This window comes from Furipterus horrens, unplaced genomic scaffold (assembly GCF_987537825.1).
Source record: "Furipterus horrens unplaced genomic scaffold, mFurHor1.1.pri manual_scaffold_10, whole genome shotgun sequence".
NCBI classification, from domain to species: domain Eukaryota; kingdom Metazoa; phylum Chordata; class Mammalia; order Chiroptera; family Furipteridae; genus Furipterus; species Furipterus horrens.
The window spans coordinates 51,462,585-51,487,289 of record NW_028327180.1 but is presented as its reverse complement, the minus strand read 5'-3'; the positions used below and the strand labels follow the sequence as shown (position 1 = coordinate 51,487,289).

The window sequence follows — 24,705 nt, the reverse complement described above, 5'->3', positions numbered from 1 at the left end:
CATTCAAGGACAAGTGAGTGCTATAGGCAATGAGCCACATGCATAATCATATCAGAAAATGAGAGAAATACAAAACCAGACACTCCCTACTTTCCATGGTCCCCAAATGGGCAGGAGGAATGTCTGAGTCAAAGGCCCTGTCCTAAAATGTCCCTGGGGTTGGTAATAGGGTCTGATAAGACACACGGGTGAGAGCGATGGTCATGAAGGAAGCAGTTTGTACTCATTGGTCCCTAGAAGCAGGAGCCACAGTGGCCACCCAAGGTCACACGGGAGGCACCAGGGTCAGTCGGTCAGGGGGCAGAGGGAGGGGAGGGGAAAGCAGGGGCTTGAGCCTTTATTGTGTTTTTTGTGGGAAGGAATGGGTGTGGACTAGTAGGGGAGATAGATTGGCTGGTTTGAATAATTCTGGTGGGCTCTGGGGCACAGGGGCTTCCCCTGGTTGTCTGGTTCATGGCCCTGGGATGATTATGTCAGGGAGATAGTGGCTTAGCCCAGTGATGGAGGTGACGTAGGGTGCAGGCTCTGGATTGGTAGGTTCACGTTTGAAAAGCCTGCTTTCAGGTGAGCGTTTGCCATCTGCGGGAATGGGCAGCCTCTCCGAGGCCAGCAAGACCCCAGACATGAAAATATCAGAAAACAAAAATCTGCCCTGGCTAATGTGACTCAGTGGATTGAGTGCCAGCCTGTGAACCAAAGTGTTGCTGGTTCAATTCCCAGTCAGGGCACGTACCTCAGTTGCGGGCCGGGTACCCCAGTGGGGGGAGCGCGAGAGGCAACTACACATGCATGTTTCTCTCCCTCTCTTTCTTCCTCCCTTCCCCTCTTGCAAAAAAAGAAAAGAAAAGAAAAGAAAACACCTGATTAATCTGCTCAGTACTTCTAGGGCTTGAGATTATCTGCAGACATCCCATCGTATTCTGTCCAAAGAATAATTCCACTCCTTCTCTCTGGGAAAGGCAACTACACACAGACCAGCTACACACAGAGCAGGTGGAGGAAGAGGGTCTCAGAGCTTCCAGATTTCACCTCCACATTGGGGAAGCCCCTCGCCAGGAGCTACAGAGAGGACGGCATGCTGGTCTGCCTCTGGGAATGACCACTCTTGGACCATGCTGAGCCATCCTCGTGCCAGCGGGCTGCATGGGACACGTTGTGGTCTTCTCTCCTGGTTGGCAAACACAATGAGAGTGTATGTTACATAAGATTTCGTAACCTACTGTTGTTTCTACATACCTTAAAATACGTATGTCAATTTTATAGGCAAAAATGAGGTTTTATTTTATAATTTGCATATCTTTGAAATCAAACGTTTGCTCTTACTTTTATTGGTCATTTGTATTTCTTATTTTATGAATTGTCTATTCATGTCATTTGTCTATTTTTCTATTGGGTTATTACTCTTTTTCTTATTGACTTAAAAACTACTTTATATATTAAGGATAGTAATCCATTTTCATGGATCTTGTAAATATTTCCTTCCAACTTATTATCTTTGAATTTTAAAAAAGTTTCAAAATTATATCTAGTTAAAGATATCAAACTTTTCCTTCATGCCATTTACTGTTAACAGTTTGTGTGTACTTTTCCAGACATTTTCTGTGCATATGCAAATATATCTATAAAAATATATATATAGTTAAATATAAAAAGTTTTCCTGCACATTTTAGATGAGACCATAAAAACTATTCTGCAACTTACTCATTTCAGTTACTAGTATATTGTGGATATTTTCCCATATTAAAATACAAAGTTCTAGCTCTGATGGAGTATTCCATTATATGAACTACTATAATTTTATTAAATCAGTTTTAAAGATTTTATTTTCACATTTAAACCTGGAAGTTTTGGGTGTATGAGGAAAATAGAATGACTTTTATTTATTCCAGGGGTTGAGCCAATTGTCTCAATAGCACACTTAAAAATAATCTATCCTTTCCCTTTCCCACTGATTTGAAATAACTTAATCATGTATTAAATATCATACATTTGATGATAACTTGATAACATATTTAATGCACCTATATTTAGAACATGGGTTTCTCGCCAGATTTTCTATTTTGCTTCATTTACTTATTTATGCCTTAATCAGCACCACACTGTTGTAATTATTTTAGTTTTATAATATATGTTAACATCTACAAAGTCAATATTATCCCCTTGTTTCACCTTTTTCAATATTGCCTTGGCTAATGTTTTTTGCATTTATTCTGAACTTTAGAATCATTCTATGAAGTTCCCAAAACATCTATTTAGGGTTTTGATCAGAATTGTGTTAACTACTTAATTAAAGCATTAGTAACATAATTTGCTAATGACTATTTCAGAATTGTGTTAAAGTAACTAATTAATTAAAGAATTTGTGACATAATTTGCTAATAATTATTTTAGCATGTCTCTCCATCTCTTCAAGTTTCATTTTATGTACATTAGTAATGTTTTTGTTTTCTGTATATCTTGCATTTTCATCAAGTTTATTCCTAGATATTTTATAGCTTTTATTACAATTTTAAATGAAATTTTAAAAATATGTTTTCTAATGGACTATTATCATTGTCTGTAGAAAAGTACTCATTTTTTTGTTCATTTTGTAACAACTCACTTTACTGATTAGTTTAATTGTTTCCAGTGAATCCTTTTCGATCTCTCATGTAGGCAATTGTGGCATTTGTAAAATAAGTAAATAAATAAATGATAGAGAGGGGATAGAGTGTTTCATTTTTTTTTTAAACAGTATTTACACTTTGTTGCTTTAGTTTTCTTATTGCCTTGGCTAGAACCAATTTCTGGGTGTATCAACTATACAGTTTTTCTCTCTGGGATTCCACTGGGATCATACATACACAAACTCACACACAATTCATGATTTAATTCTACTTTCCCCCTAATATTTTCAGCTCTTTATCCTTTTCTTCTGAGTTCTTGGAGATTTTCTTGTGTCTATCTTCATAGTCTCTGATTTAATTTCTTATGGTATCTAATATGTGGTTCACTGCTTCTTTTGGATTTTAATTCTCGACACCCGGTATTTTTCTCTGAAATATTCATCTTTGGACAATTGCCAAACTTTCTCCCAATTGTCAAAGCCTCATCATGTGCCTTCCCAAAACACCCATTTAATCATGTCAGTTTTCTGCTCAAACAATTTCAGTGGATTCTGTTGCAAAACAAATTCCAAATGGCTCAGGACATGTTAGGCTTTCTGTTATCTAGTTCCAGTAACCTTTCAGCTTTTTCACCCAGCATCCCTTCCAGACACCCTGTGTTCCAGCAGCCTTGCACAGTTCCTCCCCTTTGCCTATAGAGTCCTTTCCCTGATGCTTTACCTGCTCATCCTCCCAGATCAAGTTCAAAAGACAACTCTGGGAAGCCTTTATGGACACCTGAGGCCCCCTCCTCTGTGCTCCCTCATTGATAAATGCCCCTTTACTCAGGTACGTTATATGGGGACTGCGGTTATGTCTGTGCCTGCCTCTCCCTCCAGATCAAGAGGAGGCCCAGGACCCTTCTCTATCTATCTTGCTCACTTCTCACTGTCTCCCACCCTTCTCTTCTGTCATACTTGCCAGTCCCTATTCAAGTTAAACCCAATATCATTTATTCCACACCTGCAGTGAACAGTTAAAAAGCACACAACTATAGGATATAATATTACCCAGTGACCTTACTATGTATACTTAGGGTATATTCAGTTCCCTATTTTCCGAAATGTCTATTTCATACCTTCTTCTCTGTCTGCAAACTTCCTAAAATCCCTCTTCCCCTGATGATCTTGCCTGTAATTCGCTGAAAAAATGCAAGCAACCGGAGACAATTTCCTCACTTCTCACCACCACATCTTCCAATTTCCTGTCCCCTCTGCTCCCACCAAAGGCCAGGCCCTGCACTTTTGCTCTGTATCCTGCCCCCTCCCACCCCCCAGAGTCTTGGCCCCTGCAATGTTCTCTAGCTTACATACCTCCCTTTCTACTGGATCATTCCCATTGACCTGCAAGCATGCCTCTCTGTCCTTTGTCTCTTAAAATGTAACACTAAAAGTAAAAGTAAAAAAAGATTTCTTAAGCCTTCTTCCCCCTCTAATAAGAATCCCTCCATGTCTCAGCTGTCCTTCACACCAACACTTCTTTAAAAAATCATATTCAGTAACTATCTCCAATTCCTCATCTCTCATCTCATCTCTACCTATTCCAATGAAACCTCTGTTCTTTCTACTCCACGGAAATTGCTCTTGCCAAAATAATAGTGAACTTCTAGTTGTCAAATCACATGGTCACAACTGTGTCCTCATCTTGCTCTACCTTTCGGTGGCATTTAGCGCAATTGACCACTTACTCCTTCTTAAAGCACTTCCTATCTCAGATTTCATAATGCCTACCCTTCAGGTGTGACCGCATCTCCCTGGTCTTCTTTGCTCGATCTACCTTCTCTTCTCAATGTTAGAGTTCAGTCATGAGACTCTTTTTCTTCTCCATGTCTAATCTTCCCATGAATAATTTTATTCTATGGATTTAGACCCATTTATATGTTAATGACTCCCAAATTTATATATCTGGTCCTGATCTCTCCCCCAAACGCCAGACCATGCCTTATAAACTTGATTGTCTTCTAAGAAGCATCTCTAACATATGTCTAAAACAGAACTCTTGATGTGTCCCTTCAGACATTCTCCTCTCCAAATCTTCTCTATGTCATTAAATGGAACTATTCCCCCAGTTGCTCAAGCCGAACACCCAGACCTCATCCTTGATTTCTCTTTCCCCACCCCCCTTCCTTACTGCCTGACTGTCTAGTTCATTAGCAAATCCCTTTGATTTTACTTAGAAATGCTTCCCTAATCCATCTGCTTGTTCTGTCTCCATTGCTACCACCCTAGTCCAAGATGCCATCATCCTTCACTGTACTACTGCAGTAGCCTCTGAACTAGCCTCCTGGCTTCCTCTCTTGCCTCCTGCTGACCATTCATGCTCCACCCAGCCACCAAAACACTCTCGTAAAATGTAAATCAGCCCTGGCTGGTGTGGCTCAGTGGATTGAGCACCAGCCTGCAATCCAAAAGGTCACTGATTCGATTCCCAGTCAGGGCACATGCCTGGGCTATGGGTCAGGTTCCCAGTTGGGGGCAGGCAAAAGGCACCAATTAATGTATCTCTCTCACACATGGATGTTTCTCTCTCTCTCTTTCTCCCTCTCTCTAAAAATGAATAAATAAAATATATTTTTTAATGTAAGCCAGAGACTTCCAGTCAAGCTGGAGGTGTAAGTAGACATGCTTCACCTCCTTGCGCAGCCACAAGAAGAATTACAACTAACCTCAAAACAAATAACAACCAGAAGTGCCAGAAAATTTAACTGTATGAAAGTCCGACAACCCAGGCTTTAAAGAAGCCACATTCATCCAGACAGGTAAGAGAGGCACAGACACAGAGTCGGGGCCAAGAGGTGAGGAGATGTGGTGTGGCACAGAGAGATGGTGGAGACAACAGAATGGGCAGTCCCACATTCACGTGTGGTGGGTAAAAATCAGGAGGGAAACCGTGGGAGTGGGTGGGTGATCCCAGCCCCAGGCCAGACCACAGAGCCCAGTGGAGGTTGGGGCAGGAGAAGAAATTGCCTGTTCCTCAGGAGAGTCTGTTTAAAGGGCCTGCATGGACTTAGAATGTCACCACCAGGGCAGCAGCTGGAAAGCTGCCAGTCGCATATAGAGAGTGGGTGAAGTGACTGGAAATGGGACGAGTGCCAGGCAAACCTCCAGAAGTCCAGCAGCAGCATTGCCCCCTCTGCGAGCCCTCCTCCAACACACAGCCACAAAATGATGAAGCAGGTTGCCCTGTCGGCAGCCGTCTGTCTCGAGAGACGATGGTGTAGCTTCTTAAGTGTCTATCTGCACCGCCGAGAATGGTTGTGCAGTCCGACTCGGGAGTGACACGGTATCTGTCTCCTCCCGTGTTGAATCGACATCTCACGATGATGCTGGAGTGTCCTCTCCAGTGAAGCTGAAGCTACAGAGCCTCGAGAGACGATGGTGTAGCTTCTTAAGAGTCTATCTGCACCGCCGAGAATGGCTGTGCAGTCCGACTCGGGAGTGACATGGTATCTGTCTCCTCCCGTGTTGAATCGACATCTTGTGATGACGCTGGAGTGTCCTCTCCAGTGAAGCTGAAGCTACAGAGCCTGGGCAGGGTGATATGGAGGGTCTGCTGTTGCCCATGCAGCAGACCCCCCCTCTCTTCGCAGCTGAAGGATCCAAGGGAAAGACGGAGTCAATACAGCTTGGCTTCAGGTGCGCCGCAGGAGTTGCCGGTGTTGACTACAACGTCAAACCGCCTTAGGGACTCCGGCTCCAGATTTTCTGTCAGGGTTTACTCCCTTAGCCTTTCCCCTGAAGAGGTATGCCGCAAGGCAGCGGAGGTTTTTTGGAATCAGAGTTTTCCTTCTCTGATGTGCCCTGACTGGAAGATCGAACCAGCGACACTTAGCTCGCAGGCCGACGCTCAATCCACTGAGCCAAACCAGCCCTACTCTGGTGAATATCCAAGACTCTGCCCCATACAACTTAACAAGTGCACTAAGATATGGACTCAAAGCAGTTCTACCTAATACACAGAAACAAACACAGGGAGGCTGCTAAATTGAGGAGACAAAAAATATGGTCCAAATGAAAGAAGAGAACAAAACCCCAGAAAAATAAACAAAATGGAGAGAGCCAACCCATCAGAGGCAGAGCTCAAAACACTGGTAATAAAGATGCTTAGAAAACTCACTGAGTATGGCAACAACATAAAGGAAGAAATGAAGGTTACACTAAGTGAGCTAAAGAAATATCTACAGGGAACCAACAGTGAAGTGGAGGAAGCCAGGATTCAAATAAATGACTTGGAACATAAGGAAAAAATAAACATTCAACCAGAAAAAAAAGAAGAAACAAGAATTCGAAAAAATGAGGGTAGTATAAGAAGCCTCTGGGACATCTCCAAAAGTACCAACATCCAAATCATAAGAATGCCAGAAGGAGAAGAGGAAGAGCAAGAAATTGGAAACTTATTTGAAAAAATAATGAAAAAAAAAAACTTCCCTAATTTGGCCAAGGAAATAGACATACAAGTCCAGGAAGCACAGAGAGTCCCAAACAAGATGGAACCAAAGAGGACCACACCAAGACACATCATAATTAAAATGCCAAAGTTTCAAGATAAAGAGAGAATCTTAAAAGCAGTAAGAGAAAAGAAGAGAGTTACCTATAAAGGGGTGCTTAGCATAAGACTATCAGCTGATTTCTCAAAAGAAACTTTGCAGGCAAGAAGGAACTGGCAAGAACTATTCAGAGTGATGAAAAGCAAGGACCTACGACCTAGATTACTTTATCTAGCAAAGTTATCATTTAGAATGGAAGGGCAGATAAAATGCTTCCCAGACAAAGTTAAAGCTAAAGAAATTCATCATCGCCAAGCCATTATTACATGAAATGTTAAAGGGACTCATTTAAGAAAAAGAAGTAGATCAAAACTTTGAACACTAAAATGACCACAAACTCACAACTATCAATAACTGAATCTAAAACAAACAAACAAACTAAGCAAACAACCAGAACAGAACAGAATCATAGGTATGGGGATCATTTGGAGGGGTATCAGTGGGAATGGAGAAAGCATAGAATGGGGAAAAAGGTACAGAGATTAAGAAGCACAATTGGTAGGTACAAAAAAGACGGGTGTGTGTGTGTTAAGAATAGTATAGAAACTGGACAAACAAAAAAACTTATATGCCAAACCATGGACAGGAACTAAGGGGGGATTGCTGGAGGTAAGTGGGATACCAGGCAGAGGGGGAGAGAAGGGGGAAAATGGGACAACTGTGACAGCATAATCAATAAAATATACTTTAAAAATTTACAAATAGTTAAGAACAATAAAAATATATATATATATATAAATCAGAGCATCTCTTTCTCCTGAGTTAATGTCCTGACTAAACCTTCCAATGGTTCTGCATTGCACTGGGGCTACAACCCCACTCCTCACCCAAGCCCACAGAGACCCCTGTTGTCTTGCCCCACCTACCTCCCCAACCCTGCCTTGTCCACTCGCCTCTTGTTTTGCCATGGCCATGTGGCCTTCTTCCTGTTCCTAGCTTCTTTCCACCTGAAGGCCTTTGTAGCAGCTATTTCCTCTCCTTGGAGGGCTTACTCCTTTTCACCCTATCCTATTTTATTAATTATGACACTAATCACAACTTAACATTCCTTGGGTTGGTTGGGTTTGTTTGTTTGTTTGTTTAAATCTGTGTCTCTTACCTAGAATAAAATCTTCCTGAAAGTATGGATCCCACTGTCGTGTTTCCTGTTGGAATCCTAGCACCTAGAACAGTTTCAGGCACATAGTAGGTGTTCAGTAAATCTTGTTGAAGGGATGAATGAGTCCTAGTATTCCTTGCAATCGGTATCTTTCCTGACCCAGGGTAAGCTCTCCTGTATTTGCTGAATTAAAGGATAAGTTGCTCCAACTATCCTTCTTGCTCCGACTATGAGCTTCTTGAGAGCAGAGCCCTGTTTTGAGTTTCTTTGTTTCCTCCACAGCACCTAGCATGATACTAGGGATTTCCAGTTGATTAATAAATATACTTGTTTGATTTATTCCTCTTCATAAAGGGAAAAGCTGCATAAAGCTGCCTTCTTAATCAACTTTATTTCTCTGAGCATAAGCATATGACACAAGAGAAATGTCATGAGAACTAAGGTGACCTTGGAAGGAAGCTATAGGGGTGGGCCAGCCATTATTGGTGAGAGTAGATGTAAAGAAGGGTCTGTGCCTGGTAGTTGTCCTGTCAGGATTCTAGCCCTAATGCCACTTTTTTTTTTTTTTTTTTCCTGGTGAATGTGTTACAGAGCGAAATCTACATGCTGGTGATGGTGGACCCGGATGCCCCTAGCAGGTCTGCACCCATAGCTCGGTTCTGGAGACATTGGCTGGTGACAGATATCAGAGTAAGCTGGCCGTGAGGCACTTTCTGACTCATTGCGGGTTATGGCTGGGAGATGATCATGCTCTGCGGTTCTCGGCTCATTCGCGAGGGTAGAGGAGTCCGCCGAGCGCAGACTTCTGCGCCAGGTCACCCCCAGCACCCAGTTCTCACAGCCCCTCCAAAGTTTGCTAACAATTTCCAAAAACGTCCTAGGATAAGGGGTGTACCGGTGAATGGGCTCTCAGAAGAGCAGGGGGAGGAGCCCCACTTTGTAGTGTTTGCTAATTTCTGTAGTGTCACTACGCCCCCTACCCCTGGCTGGTTTGGCTCAGTGGATTGAGCGTCGGCCTGCGAGCTAAGTGTCGCTGGTTCGATCTTCCAGTCAGGGCACGTCAGAGAAGGAAAACTCTGACTCCAAAAAACCTCCGCTGCCTTGTGGCATACCTCTTCAGGGGAAAGGCTAAGGGAGTAAACCCCGAAAGAAAATCCGGAGCCGGAGTCCCTAAGGCGGTTTGACGTTGTAGTCAACACCGGCAACTCCTGCGGCGCACCTGAAGCCAAGCTGTATTGACTCCGTCTTTCCCTTGGACCCTTCAGCTGCGAAGAGAGGGGGGGTCTGCTGCATGGGCAACAGCAGACCCTCCATATCACCCTGCCCAGGCTCTGTAGCTTCAGCTTCACTGGAGAGGACACTCCAGCGTCATCACAAGATGTCGATTCAACACGGGAGGAGACAGATACCGTGTCACTCCCGAGTCGGACTGCACAGCCATTCTCGGCGGTGCAGATAGACTCTTAAGAAGCTACACCATCGTCTCTCGAGACGGATGGCTGCCGACGACGACGACGACTACGCCCCCTATGGCCAGTTTCACAACTGACTCACGAAATTCCTGATCGTGTAACAGCTGGCTCTGGCGCACCGCTGCCAGGGGTCTGAGCTGGGGGCAAGGGGTGATGCTGTGCAGTCCAGGTGGCCGAGCTGGCTGCGGGGGCGAGGGGAGGGGAGGGGGGCGGAGTGGATCCTGCAGCAGCTCCTCCTCCTGACCGGCAGAAGAGGCGTGGCCATTCCTTGCACAGAAACAAAAGGCCTTCCCTCACCCTTGTCCCTTTGCGGTCACAGTCACGTTGGAGAAGGAACCTGGCTCCCAGTCTGTGGGGGAGGTCTGAGGTGCTCAGATCTGGTGGATTGTCAAAAGGCATCATGTGGGGCTGGATGGAGGGAAGGTTCTATTGACAGACAAGTTTTGGAGACTCTGGGTTAACCTGACTCAATCCCATTCCTCCTGGAAGGGCTTTGTGGAGCTTTCAGCATCCTAATAGGCACTATACAATATGCATTTAATTTTCAGCCTCATTTGACTATTGAATCTTTTGTTCATGAGCACCTGGCAGCACACTTTGGGCAAACCCGCACTAGCTTCAAGTACGCGCACATCTCTGCCTAGAAAGCCCGCCAATGCAAAGGCATCAACCCCATGAGGTGGGGGGAACCCAGACCTGGGAAGACAAAGTTTGGATTCGGCCGTGACTGGTTCCCAACCCAATGACCGCCGTCAGGTCACTTGCCAGCTCCCTGGGGCTTCGTCTCTGTCGGTAAGGGGCGGCTGTCGTGATGATCCAGTGAGATAGCACACTGACGGCATCTGGAAAACACAGAGGACCCCACAGGTTTAAGAAGCTTGCGTTCATTCTTCTGGAGCTATGGACGGAGGAAGGGGTATCCGTCTGAACTAGCTATTGAGGTTCCCGAGCAAGGCCAGGGCTCTCACCGCCCCTGGACTAGGGGTGTGGGAGGAGTTGCCCTGGCAACCAACCCTATCCAGTGACCATAGGCCCTTCAAAGGAGGAAAAGCAGGGCTCCTGCCCTGCCCAGGCCCCACCAAGCCTGCCTCAGCGGCCTTCTAGGAGCACTGGAGATGCCATGAGCATGTGAAGGCACAGGGCTGGGTGTGGCTCCTGCCAACAAGGGGGAGGGGAGCTGAGGGCACAAAAGGGAAAGCTGCTGGGTCCTGTCCCAACCCAGAGCATTGCCATTTTATGTGCTTGGGACTCCTTGGTGGTCAGAAGGGGCTGAAACTCTCAAAAACGATGTTATACTTACAAGCCACCATCTCCACAAGCTGTCTCTAAGAGGGTTCTACTGGGCAATTCCAAGGCCAGAAATCAAAAGCTACTGCGGATGAAATAGTGTCAAAAGCTACTGGGGATGAAATAGTGTCCATGTTAGGCTACCTCTCTTCCAAGCCTAAAGTCCCCCAGCCCATTCCTCTCACCCCAATACTCACTCCAGACGGTTCTCTCACACAAGCCTTGTGCCTCAGCAGCTCAGCTCAGAAGCAAAGCAGGTGGCAGGTGGCAAGCGGCAGCTGTCCGGCAAGACTGCTAAGCCGCAGAGCTTATAGGGCCACCTGCCCGGGTGCAGCCCTCAGCCTTCCCACTCAGGCCAGAGGAGGTTTGGGTTTCCGTCACATTTTCACCCACTTTCCCTGCTCCAAGGGGCCAGCAGGAAGCAGCAGGTCTCAGCTTCATCCACTGGGCCTGCCCACCAGCCCCCAAATTCTGCCAGCTGCAGACCCGCGTAAACCAGCCCATTTGGGTCTCAGGCTACAGACCTTGGCCAAGGGAAGACAGGGCTCTGTTCACACCCAGAGGCACATCCTTTGAGTTGGTGTCAGCTGCTGCTGAGTGATCTCAAATATTAGAGTCCATTCAAGTCAGCTCATTAAAGTGCAGACTCCCAGGCACCGCTTCCGTCCATCTGGAGAGGGCTCAGCATCCGTGTTTAACGAGCCTCCAGGAGGAGTTGAGCTGCTTGAAGGGACTGGAGAGTTCTGGTCAGAATCCCTGGGTCATTGTTACTGTCACCCATTTGTGGAGCAATTTTCAAGTGAAAAGCACTTTGAAATTTCATTTTGATCCTCGCAATGACTTCGTGAACTGGGCATTATCCCCATTTTATAGATGGGCGGAGCAAGGCCTGGAGAGAGTGAATGATGCAGCCCCTCAGCTGGTGGGTTTTAGAGACCCCCTCAACTCCAAACCATATACCCTTCCTGCCATGCCTCATGGTCTGGGTTCCTAGTACATCTCTTCCATCAGCTCCCCTGTGACAGGGGCTGCCACTGTCCCCTCTGCAAAGTGGGGAACATGACCGCTATGCTTCCCACACCACACCAGGGCCCCATTTCTGGTTATTTTTTTTATGGATAGATGCATCCAGACACCCTCCCCAGGGAATGCTATCTTGGTAAATAAAATACAACTGACAAGCATTTTGAATCCCATAAAAATAAACCCTACATATCATTGTTATGCTCAACCATAAGTGTGGCCTCAGCAATAAGGCATGCCATAAAGTCACTCAAGACAATGGAGTGACAATGGCCCTGCAATTCACAGTGGCCACAGAGGCAAACTTGGTGGAACCTTAGATGGCCTGGGTATTAGGGGCCCAGACCTAACTGGGTGGTGGACTCAATAGGGACAATTTGGGGGCTGTCTTTCCAGGTGGAAACAAGGCAGTAGCCAGTTCTTAACAATACAGGAGACATCTACATCCCCCCACCAAGAGGCTGGCAGAGTCTGTGACAGATGTGCCCTTAAGTAGAACTAAAAGCTAGAGAGAAGTCCATCAGTAGGGACCAGGTATTCGTCGTACGCATGGCTCCTTTCATTCCACAAGTACGGACTGACCATTGTTTGCTGTGGCAGAGTGTTTACGAGCAAAGACCCTGGAGCCAGACTGCCATGGTTCCAATCTGAATCCCCCAGTATTAACTCAATGATTTCAGGGGCAAGGTGCTAAACCTGTGTCTCAGTATGCTGACTTGTAAAGTGGGGATTCTGGGAGCTCCTACCTCACACTGTTGTTAGGAAGCGTAAATGAATTATTTTAAGTCCAGTGCTTAGAACAGTACCTAGAATGCTGAGTTAGCTCTCTGTAACTGTTGGCTGTGATGCTATCCTTGTTGCTGGAAGTCAGGCGCTGTGCTAGCACTGGGGTTACAGATGCAAAGTGGGAGATGCTCTGCTCCCCCCACCCCCCAAGATGCAGAGGAAGGAGGCCGCAGCATGGCATGGGATTGCAAGAGCACTGGGGCTCTCTCCGGGCAGAACTTCCTGCACCTGCAGGTTCCCAACAGCTCAGGGGTAGGGCTAGACTTCAGTCCCCAAGCCTAGCCAGACTGGGGCAGGCAGTGACTGATACAGAAAGTGTGCATCCTTCTTGTCCACCTCCTTGAAAACCCTCCTTGAGGACAAGAGATTCAGCAGATCACTGACAGACATACCACCTTTCTCCACCCCCCCACCCCCTGTGCCATGTCCTCAGCTTTTCCTTTAAGATGTTTTTCAGTTCTGATTCCATCTAACGAATAATCTTCATGCTACAGCCTAATTAAGATATCAATTAATTTTCATCATTCATTTCAGAAGAGACATTTATTGCTTCATCTTCTATTTGTCTCTGAATATAGTGCTCAGAGCCTTTCATGCAGATATTTTCATTAGATTTTTTATTGTTAGTGGGAATGTTGAACCCAGGAAGATGGTATATTATGATGGAATAGCATGATTGGTGACAAAGAATGCTAAGAACAACTAAGGAGACAAGAGTACCTTTTTTCCCCCGAAAAAGAAGTCTTCCTAGAAACCGTCAATGATTCTAAAATTTGTTCTGAATAGCTTTTTTTGTCTTAATAAAGAAAACAGAACAGCAAGTTCATGGTCCCCTTTCATCCAGTGCCCTCAACCTTTGGCAGCTGTAAGTGTAACAGATTCTGGGTTGAATTATAAAGGCCATCTAAGGATTCATTATTCTGTCTACAATTTTCTATAGGGTTGGATTTTTCCATAATTGGAGGGTTTTTTTTAAGTCCTCTAAGTGTGAATAAGATGAATGGTAAACTCAGTAAGCAGGGCTAGAACCATAGGCCCCTGCTTTCCAGTTAGGTGGGTGGCACATGTCAGGACTCTTGTGTTAGAATCATTGCTCTCACTGCTGAGTGACCTCAGACAAGTTACTTGACTTCTCTGAGACTGCTCCTTGTCTGCAAAACTGACACAAATCCCTATTCTTGGGGACTGAGATAAGGAAAAAGGAAATTACATAAGTGAAGAGAAGATGCCTCCCCAGAGAAAGGCACTGTAGAAAGCAATGAATTTATCCTCGTTCCTAATCAATCGAGCAGCAGATCATGTAGAAATTTAAATAGATATATTTACGTAATCTGATTTTCTATATGCTCATAAGCAAGCTAATGATAATAAACAGAAGAAGAATAAAAAATTTATCAGACGAAGAGGTCATGCCAAGGGAATAGAATTAATGTTTAGTTTCACTGCCGGTTTCTGTGTACTTCTCTGTGGATGCTTTGCCCTGTGCCATGAGGGTCCATTTTAAGTAATAAACACCCGCAAGGCCTAGCTCATGCTACTGAAGAGCATGCAGGTTTAGATCTAAGGGCCCTGATGAGCATTCGGTGCTGGGGACAGTGCAGAGGGGCCTTAGTTATAAACCAGACTTGGGTGGAGCCGCCAGAAGTAGAGGAGAAAGAGCCTGCACTTTTGGGTCAGATGAACCGGGTAGGTTCCAGACTCTGCCACTTGCAGGTGGTAACTTCTTAGCCTCAGTTTCTTCTCCACTGAAATGAGCACAATTGTAATTTCTATTTCCCAGGGATCAATGGGCTTCTCTCTCCCACAGCCCCAGCTTAGGGTATTGGACTCCAAGTAAGAATTCTAGACAATGCCCTAACACACAAACCTTGGGGTTAAAAAACAAAAACAAAAGTGCTCATTCTTTTTCTTCTTGAGTCTAGAAGGATTGAGGCCCAGCTTGGAGGACCCAACCTGACCCTGACTTATTTTGGTGGAGGTAGTAGTTGGGAGGTAGAGTGGGGTCTGTCCCACAGCTCAGCCTCTGGGGATTGCCCTGTGACCCCTGGACCAGGCCAGGCCCCTGGAGGCATCCCAGACCACAGCCAGGGCACGTGACAGGCCTGCGGCAGGCTTCCCACACCCAGGGCTGCGCTCAGCCACAGGCTTCCAGCTTTTACTCCTGACACTGCCCTTCGCCATCTCTACTTTGCTGTCGCTGTCCCAGCACAGGGATACCTTTACTCTCATTCAAAATACTTTTAAGTAAAATGTTGCTACAAAGTGGAACATTGTCTTTTTGACGAATGTTTTTAAAGCCCTTTAGGTTTTCACGGTAATTTGCAGTGTAAAATTATTTGGAGATAAGAGCCAAATTAGCTCTTGTACACTGAGGTCGCCGTGTCCTGTTATCCATGTGAGCAGTGTTTAAATATAATCAGCCCTTAGACTAATGCAGCATAATTGTTCATTTGAAATAGATTTTTTTTCACTCCATTCAATGAGTCATTAAAATATTCAAGGGATAATGCAGTGAATTGGGAATGAATTTATCATAATATCCCAGGCACACTGTAGTGCTTCAGGTAACTAAGGAGAGAGGGGGAGTGAGAGAGAATGAGAATATAATGTGTACAGGCAGGGAGGGGCCAGTACATAGAGGAATATGGTAAACAAAGCTTTTTAGTTGGTTTGTGGAAAGTATGTATAGAAAGGCTAACTGGGAGGAGTGAAAGAAAAGAAAAATGCTGTTCTTCGAAGAGCCCAATCTCCCTCTCTTCCTTTCCCTCTCCCTCTCTCTCTCTTTCTCTCTGCACTCTGAGATTCTGTGCTCTCCGCTGTTAACTTATTTTTATCAAATATGTTTATATCAGAAAGTCGTTATGGAAACCAATTCTGCCATCCAGGAGAATTCCTGGATCAGGCAGAAAATTCTTTCTCTCTCTTTCTCTCTCTCTCTCTCCCTCTCTCCCTCTCTCTCTTTCTTTCTCTCTGTCACAAACACACACACACACACACACACACACACACAGACACACCCATAGACACCCCAAAAAGGAACAACACAGTCTTGCTCACCCAATTCTGAACTCTGCTCTGACAGGGATAGAGGGTAACACCCTGGCTTCCCTCAATGGGCAAAGCTGTTCAATGGATAAGACTGAGACCAACAGTCCCAACCCACCTGCCCTAACACAAAGAACCTGGGCTGGTCGCTGCCCACAGGCCTCTGCCTCCGCCTCTGCCACGAACATGTCCACTTGGGAAGAGGCAAAGGGGGTGGGGGCAGCGTGTTGGGAACAGAGGTCTTCCCTTGACCCCAGAAGAGTTCTCTTGGCAAACGCTGTCTGTGCCACAGCTGGGTAAATGTCTCTATCCTGGCTGCACTGTTGTAAGAAAGATGGAGGGCAACATGGGGAGAACCGTTGAAACAGCGGGGCACTAAGAGACCCTATCGGGGGAGCAGGACCAGAAAGAGGGAGGGAGGACATGAGAATTGCCCTTAAAGGTTCTTTAACGGTTTCCTGAACATTCTGAAAGAATCCAGTTGGAAAGTAGGGGCAATCCTGCTGGGTTCCACTGGGCGTTTACATGTGCTCCAATGGGTGGCACTTGCTTGCAACTAAATTTTGGCTGCATATAAGGAAAAAGCTTTCTAAGAATGTGAACTGCCTAAGAGCTGAGCGTACACTCTGCAGGAGAGGGAGCTTTCCCACTGCGAAGAAGGCCAGATAGATAACCTGTAAGCTGTGCCCCTGCCATATTTCTTCTCCTGGCAAGAGACACTCTTCTACAGCTTACATACATATAACATAGCAACAACAAAAATAATTAAAGAAGAGAGAATAAAAAGGAGAGAAAAGATCAGGGAAGGGGAAGAAAGAAAACAAAAATCACTCGTACACTTAGCATGTGATGCTGGGCACTGTGCTCACACGAATATCTCACTTAATCCTCACAAAAGCCCAAAGGGGAGGTAAGATCAACAAGAAAATCAATGCCTAGAGGGGCTGAGCAACTTGTCCATATGTCACAGTTAGCCAGTGGCCGCTTGGGATTTGAACCGAGAGCCTACAGGTATAACCATGACTCTACATTCCCTGTCCAGAGCTCAGGCAGCTCCTACCCCCAGGCCCCAGGCCCAGCTCATGCGGCAGCTTCTGTCAGGCCAGGCGTGCCTCCTGCAGGCACTGGTGCTGGTGTCAGTGGGGTGCCCTGGAATGTTCCCCGCCCATCAGCCCCCAGCTCCCATTCATGGCCACACCCCCTTCAACCTTTGTGCCGCCCTGGACCTGGTCCCCGGAGTGCAGCGTGGACCCAGGGAGGGAGATTCTCTGACATACTATGAGCAAATTATTTACCTCCCTCAATCTGTTCCCTCATCAGTAGAAGAGACACTAGCATCGTCTCGCAGGAATGTTGTGAGGACTCATGTGTGAAGCACCCAGCGTATAGCACATAGTAGGTGCCACAAATTCGCTAGTTCTCTACTTCTATCTGCTATCGCCCTAAATCCCGCATGAAACGTAAAGTTGAGCCTTTGGTGGTGTGGAGTACATGTCGCCCCCTAGAGGTAGGACGGGGCCTAGCCAGAAGAATTAACTCCCCACGTGGTTACCACCTAAAAACCTTGGAGAAGACACCTGGGCATAGGATTTAACAGGAAGGTGTTGGGACCAACTATTTAACTTGCATTGTGCTTAGCACCGTGGCTATTAAGAAATAATGATAGATTAGATGATAGGTGGGTGGGTGGGTGGATAGATACATAGATAGAGAAGATGATTTGACAAATAAATGTTAGATGGATTTAAAATGTGTTTTCTCTGCTCCCCAGTTGGAAACACAAGGTCAGTGTATAGGAAATGAGGAGAGGAATTCCTGGGGTGTAGCATCAACTCCAACTGGGCTCTTTAGACTCAAGTGGCTGTGAGGGTTCAGAGCACGCTCCCCTCTGTAACGATGCAACTCCTCCTTCAAGGCTCAGTTCAGATGTCGCCTCCGTTGAAAGGCTTGCCCTGATGCCCCCAGACTGAGTTAGTCAGTCCTGCCCTGTGCTCCTACTACACTCCTTCAAAGCATTGTTAGTGCCCTCATCACATGGGTGTGTTTTCATTTATGAGTCTTTTCCTGATTAGAGTGTGAATTCCTGGAAAGCAGAGCTGTGTCTGCTCATTCCATCCCCAGCACTTAGCACAGTGCCCAGAGCACAGGAGACCCTCCGTAAAGGTTGAGCAAGTCTGTGAACAAAGGCATAACAGAATAAACGGCTAAGAAATGAAGGCAGGAATAGAAAGATGGTGGATGGATAGTGGTTGGGTAGATGGATGAATGGACAGACAGGGTGACATCACTCAGTTGATGATTTCTCACTGGAGATCTGAGTTAAGCTGGGGCTTGACTTATGAGCAGGCCTGACAAAGTCAAAGGATACAGGAGACTGCATTCCAGGAAGGGAACAGAATAACTAAAAACTCAGATGTTTGACTGGGGTAGAAAAAGAAACATAAGCATCAAATTAAAATTCAACATGGGTGAGTTCATGAAGGCCCTTATCACTTCCCTCTAGCTGTTATTGCAAAAGGCTACTAACTGGTACCCCTCCTTTAATCTCACCTCCTACAAAAGTATCTATCTTTCCTTCAAGGGGTGATTCTTCTAAAACTGAAATATGATCATGTTACTTCCCTAGTCAAAACCCTTCAGCGACTCCTCCTCAGTGTCTCAGGACAGAGTCCTGTCTGGTCAGGTATTTTCCAAGGCCTCTGAGGCTCTGGCCCTTGCCTGGCCCACCAGCCCCTGTGGTTCTGTGTGTCTCTGGCCTCTGTCGACTATGATTTGCTCTGTTCCTCTCCCTAGAAAGTCCTTCTGTAATCTGCAAACACTTAGTTGCTTTACATGAGTTAAGATTTCTAGATGAAGGACATCTTCAAGGTCCGGCAATAACTTACATTTACAATCACAAAGTCATTTACAGAAACAAGAGAGGAAAATGTGGATTTCCGAATTTAATTTGGTGAGTATAATATCAATCCATATCAGAATTCAATTAAGTTTCATAAGCAGATGGTCTGAGACTACATAGAAAACAGTAAACATTGGGAGCTAGCATGGGTTCACTAAAAGCAAGTCAAACCAGACCACTCAGATTTCCAGCGAACCAGGAGGAAGCTATAAGTAAGCACAGCCCAGCTTGAGGGTATGAGGCCAAGTCAATCATGGTAACCTTGTGGGGAAGGGGAGAAATATGGCTTCAATGACTCTTGTGTTAGGTAAGCCTGTGGTGTGTGAACAAACCATTCCTGAAGAGTGTGGACTAATGAATTAGTGTCAGCCTTACCGGCGATCCCTGGCAACACGCCACAGAATTCTGTTGGAGGCCCCACCTTGCTCACCAAATTTGCAGGACACACAAGTTTCAAAGAACTACTAAGAGATGGGCGGCACCAAAGTTACTTTTGGCAAATTGGAAGGAATGGCCTGTACTGAAGTAATTAAATTTAATGGGGATTATTCTAAAGTTCTATATTTAGGTTCCAAATCAATTGCACAAGTACAAAATGAGAAAGATCTGGCATGGCAGGAGTTCATGAAATATCACAGGGGAAAATATCACAAGAGTTTTAGTTAATTTTTAAGCTAATTTTAAGCTAATAATAGAATGTCAAACCATAATGCAGGAATTAAGAAAGTTAATATACTCTTAGATCACATCAACAGAAGTAAGGCTTTCAGATCATTGAAAACTAGAATTCCCCTTTTTCTGCATCGGTCAGACACCTCTACTCATTCATTCATTCATTCATTCAGCATGTGTTCAGCACATCCTTGGCAATAATTTTATTTAAGCACTGTGGATTGAAAGTTTTTAAAGTCACATCCATTCCAGTGTGTAGCAAGGGGAGCAGAGATGTAAATCAATGACTACAGTACAGAATAGGGAATGTTAGGATGGAGCTAAGTCCCAGGAACCATGGGAGAAGAGAAGGTGGGTAAGGAAGGTCACTACAGAGGAGGTAACCCTTGAGCAGGTAGGAGAAATTCACTGGGTGAACAAGTGAGGAAAGGGCATGTAGGCAGAGGGGACATCAGGAGCAAAGGTCCTGGGGTAAGAACAGGTTGGGTGTTTTCCAGGAACAAAAAGATCACCAATGCAGCTGGAACAGAGGGATCCATGGGAAGTGCACATGCTCGGTGAATACCTGGGAGGCCATACCCAGAGCAACTCAATCAGAATCTCTGGGAGTGAAGCCCAGGCATGGTTAGTTTTGAGACTCCCCAGGGGATCCAAATGTGTGTCTGGGTCAGAAGAGGGGAAATGGGAGTTGCTATTCAATGGGTATAAAGTTGCAATAATACAAAATGGTTAAGAGATGTACTGTACAACATCAGTACTGTATTGTAAACTTGGAAATGTGTTAAGAGAGTTAGGTCTCATGTTAAGTGTTCTTCACACACACACACACACACACACACACACACACAATGTGCATCTGGAATTGAGAATTGAGAACCATTGTTGTATGGCATTGTATCCAGCCTGAGCAAGGAGTTTGGCACAGGGGCTATTAGAGGGCATTAAACAGGAGGACGAAAACTGCTTTGTGCTTTTAAAAGATCACTCTGCTGCTAAGGTGGCAGAAGGGTGGTCGAGAGGACGTTTGCTCCTTTCGGAGGGAGGAGTGCAGCTTGCACCACAGTGAGAGCAATGAACAAGGAGGAGAGCTTCGAGGTCTATTTTGAGATTAAGGATCAACAGGACTTGCTAATGGATTAGGTGTGGAGGGTGGAGGGTGAAAGGTAGTCCTAAGATGGCTTCTAGATTTGGGGCATGAGCAGATGAACAGCAGTGCCATTTACTGAGATGGGGCACACTGGAGGATGGGCAGGTTGGGGTGCAGGGAAGGAAATATGAAGTTCTGTCTTAGACATACTGATGCTGAGATGCTCTTCTGATCCACATCGGATGAGTCTGCAAGTCAGGAGAGCCACCTGACACTGGGCTACCCTGGGGGCATTTGCAGCCATGGGCTGAGCGGTGGCTGTTGAAGGCTGTGTCTTGAGGAGTGGGGTGAGTAGGTTGTCTTTGGAGATGTTCAAGAAGAAGCCATCTGTCAGGGACTGGGCACAAGGTTGGGCGCGATTGGCTCTGAGCGGCTTCCTCCAGCTCTCAGCTGCTGCAGTTTTATTAACGAGCCTGGCACAGCCTGCCATGAGCAGAGCGCCATACTGGCAGGAGAGCAAGGGCCTTGGAGGCTACAAGGAGCTAGTTCCATTTAGCAGGATCCTTTGGGAAGAGCTTGGGACCAGGATGTGGAAAACCATTTGTTCGCTGGCTGGCACCGCTCCATGAGCTGCCCTCTGTGAGTCTCTGTTACTGAGCCTGCAAAATGGAACAGGTAGATTTGGGTGCTAACGATCAGCTCCACATTTCATCCTCTGCTCATCTGTCCCCAACCTTTCATTGTGCCAAAATGCTGTTCATAGACACACCAGACTCCCCGAGGCCCCCCATTAGGGGCACTTCCCTGCACTCTTGCTCTCCCAGCCAACAGAGTGTTTCTGAGCGCCAGAGAGTGACATTGTTAGACCAAGAATGTGGAAGCTGCTCCTATTCATCACCGAAGGTAAATCACGAGCTCGAGTTTTCTTATTAGCAGCACCTGCCTTGGACCCTACCTCCCTAGTGATTTGCGAACCCCGGTGGGGGATGCAAATGTCCGCTATAGTCCTGAGCAGACTAGGTAAGTCCAGTGAACAGAGTGAGCCCTGGACAGCTCTGCTTTGGGAGAGAGTCAGCCAGCAGGCTTTGTACCAGAGGGAGGACAACCCCAGGGCAGGAGGCATGTTGGGGTGGCTGGACCCCTGCAGCCATGCCAGGGTACGTGATAGGCCTTGAGTAGGGATGGGGTGCAGGATGGGGGGAGGAAGGCCAGAGTGCTTCCTGGCACTCTCCTGCTAGCTTCAGCCCAGAAATACATAGTGGAGTCCATGTGGAGATATCAGAGGCCACCAAGGGGCAGGAGAAAGCAGTCCCCATCAGAGCAGTAGGCTCTGCAGCTTCCCAGAGACGAAAAGGAGGGAGTCACATCCAGGGGCTCAGGAAGAATCTGGGACTCTGCTTGGGTATGCCAAAGGGGCAGCAGGGAGGGACTTCAATGGGGCAGAAGGACAGCCTCCCAGAGTTCCTTGGGCTGCCGGCCTGTCAAGCCCTTGGCTAAGAATTAGCTTTTTCCTTTCAAAGAGGGTGGAAGTCACTGTTTTCTTGTCTCCGTTGATGAACAGATTCTGGGTGGCAGGAGTCACCATAGAAACAGGTGCTATCTTAAGCAAATGAGCCTTATTAACCTTAAGAGTGGTGGAGTTTTCACAAGATTGCACATATAGGGTAGGAGGGAGAGCGGGGTTCGGTGGGGGAGGGCCGCAGTGGCTGGGAAGCTAGCTGTGCTGCGGGGCTCCGGGTGTGGATGTGTGTGTATGCGTGCGTCTGTGTGTGGATGGGTGTCTGTGTGTGCTTTTGTAAAAGCATTTCCCAGGGAGTAAACTTATGTTTTGCCTTTTCCCTAAAAAATTCACACATCCCTCCACCAACGCCCCCGAAAAAACACCTTCTTTTCCTTAGGCACTGGGGTCCAGGTAGCAGAGGTCAAGAGCCCCACCTCCACCCCAACTCTTTCTCCCACTGCTGTTTCCAGACCTGGCACCCACTGTACACAGGAGCCGGGGGCCTCCCTGAGGATCTGGCACCTGGAGGCAGAGCTGGCTGCTCCCAGAGGCAGTGCAAGCGTGTGGAGGCGGGGGCACTGACCTCAGGTGGGCCTGGGTCCATATGGCTGCTCTGTGATTCCCAGCCAGTGACCTCCCTCTGGGAGCCCCAGTCCATAAAAAGCAAAAACACCATACCGCTCCCAGGGCCACCACGATGGGAAGTGAATGTATGTGGGCCGTGACAAGCCTTCTTTCTGGGCTGAGCGCAGAGGGTCTCTCCTCCTCTCACCAAGGTTTTCCAAAGTCGAGGTTAATTTTGCCCCAGCATTGTCTGTTTACACTTGTACCTGCTGTGCAAGGTTCTGGGGGAGGTATTAGCGATATCAGGATACAGAACCGACCCTCAGGGAGGTTACCATCACTTAGGAGGAGACAAAAGCCTTTGAAACTCAGGAACACCACTCGGAAGTACTGATCTGGATAGAGAGGAGCTGCAGCAGCTCCTAGGGAAGGGCACCTGGGGAACAGAAGGGGTGAGCGGGGCTTTGAAGTCCAGGTAGGACTGGGGTGGGCAGGGAGGAGATGTCCGAGGCAAAGTCGGCCCAATTCTGGACCGTTCCTACATTATGAAAGATAGAGAAGAAATTGGCTCTCTCCCCTGGGACCTGGGAGGTGTGCATATTGGCTTCACAAAGCACACCTGCTGCCCTCTGCAGCCCCACCTCAGGCAGGACACACAACCAGCCCCTGTCCAGCTCCAATGCCAGGACATAAAACTGAGCTGTCACCCCAGGGGCTCTGAGGAATATTCCCATGCAGCCCCACCATGTACATCCTGCAGCGGAGGTACTGTTTGCCCAGAGATGCAAGATGGAGCCAGCCTGCCCAGGGGCTACGCCTGGGAGGGCACAGCACAGGGGACCTTTATTTTCCTTTGCCTTGAGCAGTAAAGGGTCCCACCCAACACACCTAAGCTTGGACTGGATTGGCAGCATGGCAAAGGAGCTATTCCCTGATTCACATATTTCTAGATCTCCAGAGCCAGAAGGGCCCTCAGATTTACGTGGTCCTCCATTTCACAGATCTAAGCTCATCAGTCAGAGTGTGGGCCAGACCTGAGGTGTCCTCCTCTTCATCCTACTGCTCTTTCCTGTCACTGCCCCAAGCTTGCTGAATGAGAAAAGCCATCCCATCTCCCAACCCCCTACCCCGCATCCCAACATAGGCCCCTCAGGCCTGGGGCAGTCACTGGGTGATTAACCAGGTCCCCAGGGAAGGAGAAAGGGACCTTGAGCCCCAGGCTGCTCAGCCTTACCTCCCGTCCTTTTCAAAATCAAAATGCGCCATTGTGCTAGTTTCGCCTGGCCTGGCCAAGGACTGCCATTTGAACAGTTCCAGGCAAGTTTTCCCAACCTGCCCATCCCTGCCTCCCAATTCTCTTCCCCATTAGAGGCGCCTGAAATCCCTCACAGCAGGGACAACATCACACTGTGACTGAAGGTGAGGCTGAAAGGACTGCTTACTGGGGGAGGGCATGACTGGCTGGAGCCCCAAGTTTGAAGGGACAGGAAGCAACGGTAGAGTTTAGGTGGCGCCACTCAGAGGAAAAGAGAGCAGGAGGCGGTGGTCAGTGAAGGAAAGTCAGGTCCAGGGAGATCGAGTAGGAGGGGCAAGTTCAAGGAAAGGAGGAGGATCTGAACCTAGTTTTGTGCCCACACCACCCCGCCTCTCACCATCAAAGTGAGTGTTCTTTCCTCTACACCGAAATACCATGGCTGTTCCCTTCCTGGTGTTTTAGTTGTACCCAGAATTTAATTTATAAAAGTGACCTAGTCATGACACCGGGATCAGTGCCATTTATTACATACAGTTCCAAAGAGAAGAGGACACACCGTTTTGCCATGCCGCGCCACACCTTGCCATGCCGCGCCACACCTTGCCATGCCTCACCACGCAGGGCTCCGTGGGGAAGCACCGGGTCAGGAGACAGAAGGAAGAGAAGAGTCAGGAGACAGAAGGAAGAGAAGAGTCAAACATGGCCTGGGCCCTGACGGTGGTGTCTTGGGGAAGGAATGGGAAGGAATGGGTGAGGCAGGGCAGGCAAGTGGGAGCAAGCAAGTTGAGGACTGGAGAGTTTGAATACTGTCAGCAGGCTCTGG

General features: G+C 47.0%; 1 protein-coding gene across 1 annotated transcript in view; it reads left to right on the top strand.

Moving 5' to 3' along the window:
• The window catches only part of PEBP4 (phosphatidylethanolamine binding protein 4), a 195,668-nt gene that overhangs the window by 93,606 nt on the left and 77,357 nt on the right, over positions 1 to 24,705 (top strand). The window contains exon 3 of the mRNA XM_090290143.1: positions 8,883 to 8,981. Within this exon, the coding sequence (XP_090146269.1) occupies positions 8,883 to 8,981 (99 nt within the window). The remainder of the gene's footprint in view (positions 1 to 8,882; positions 8,982 to 24,705) is intronic.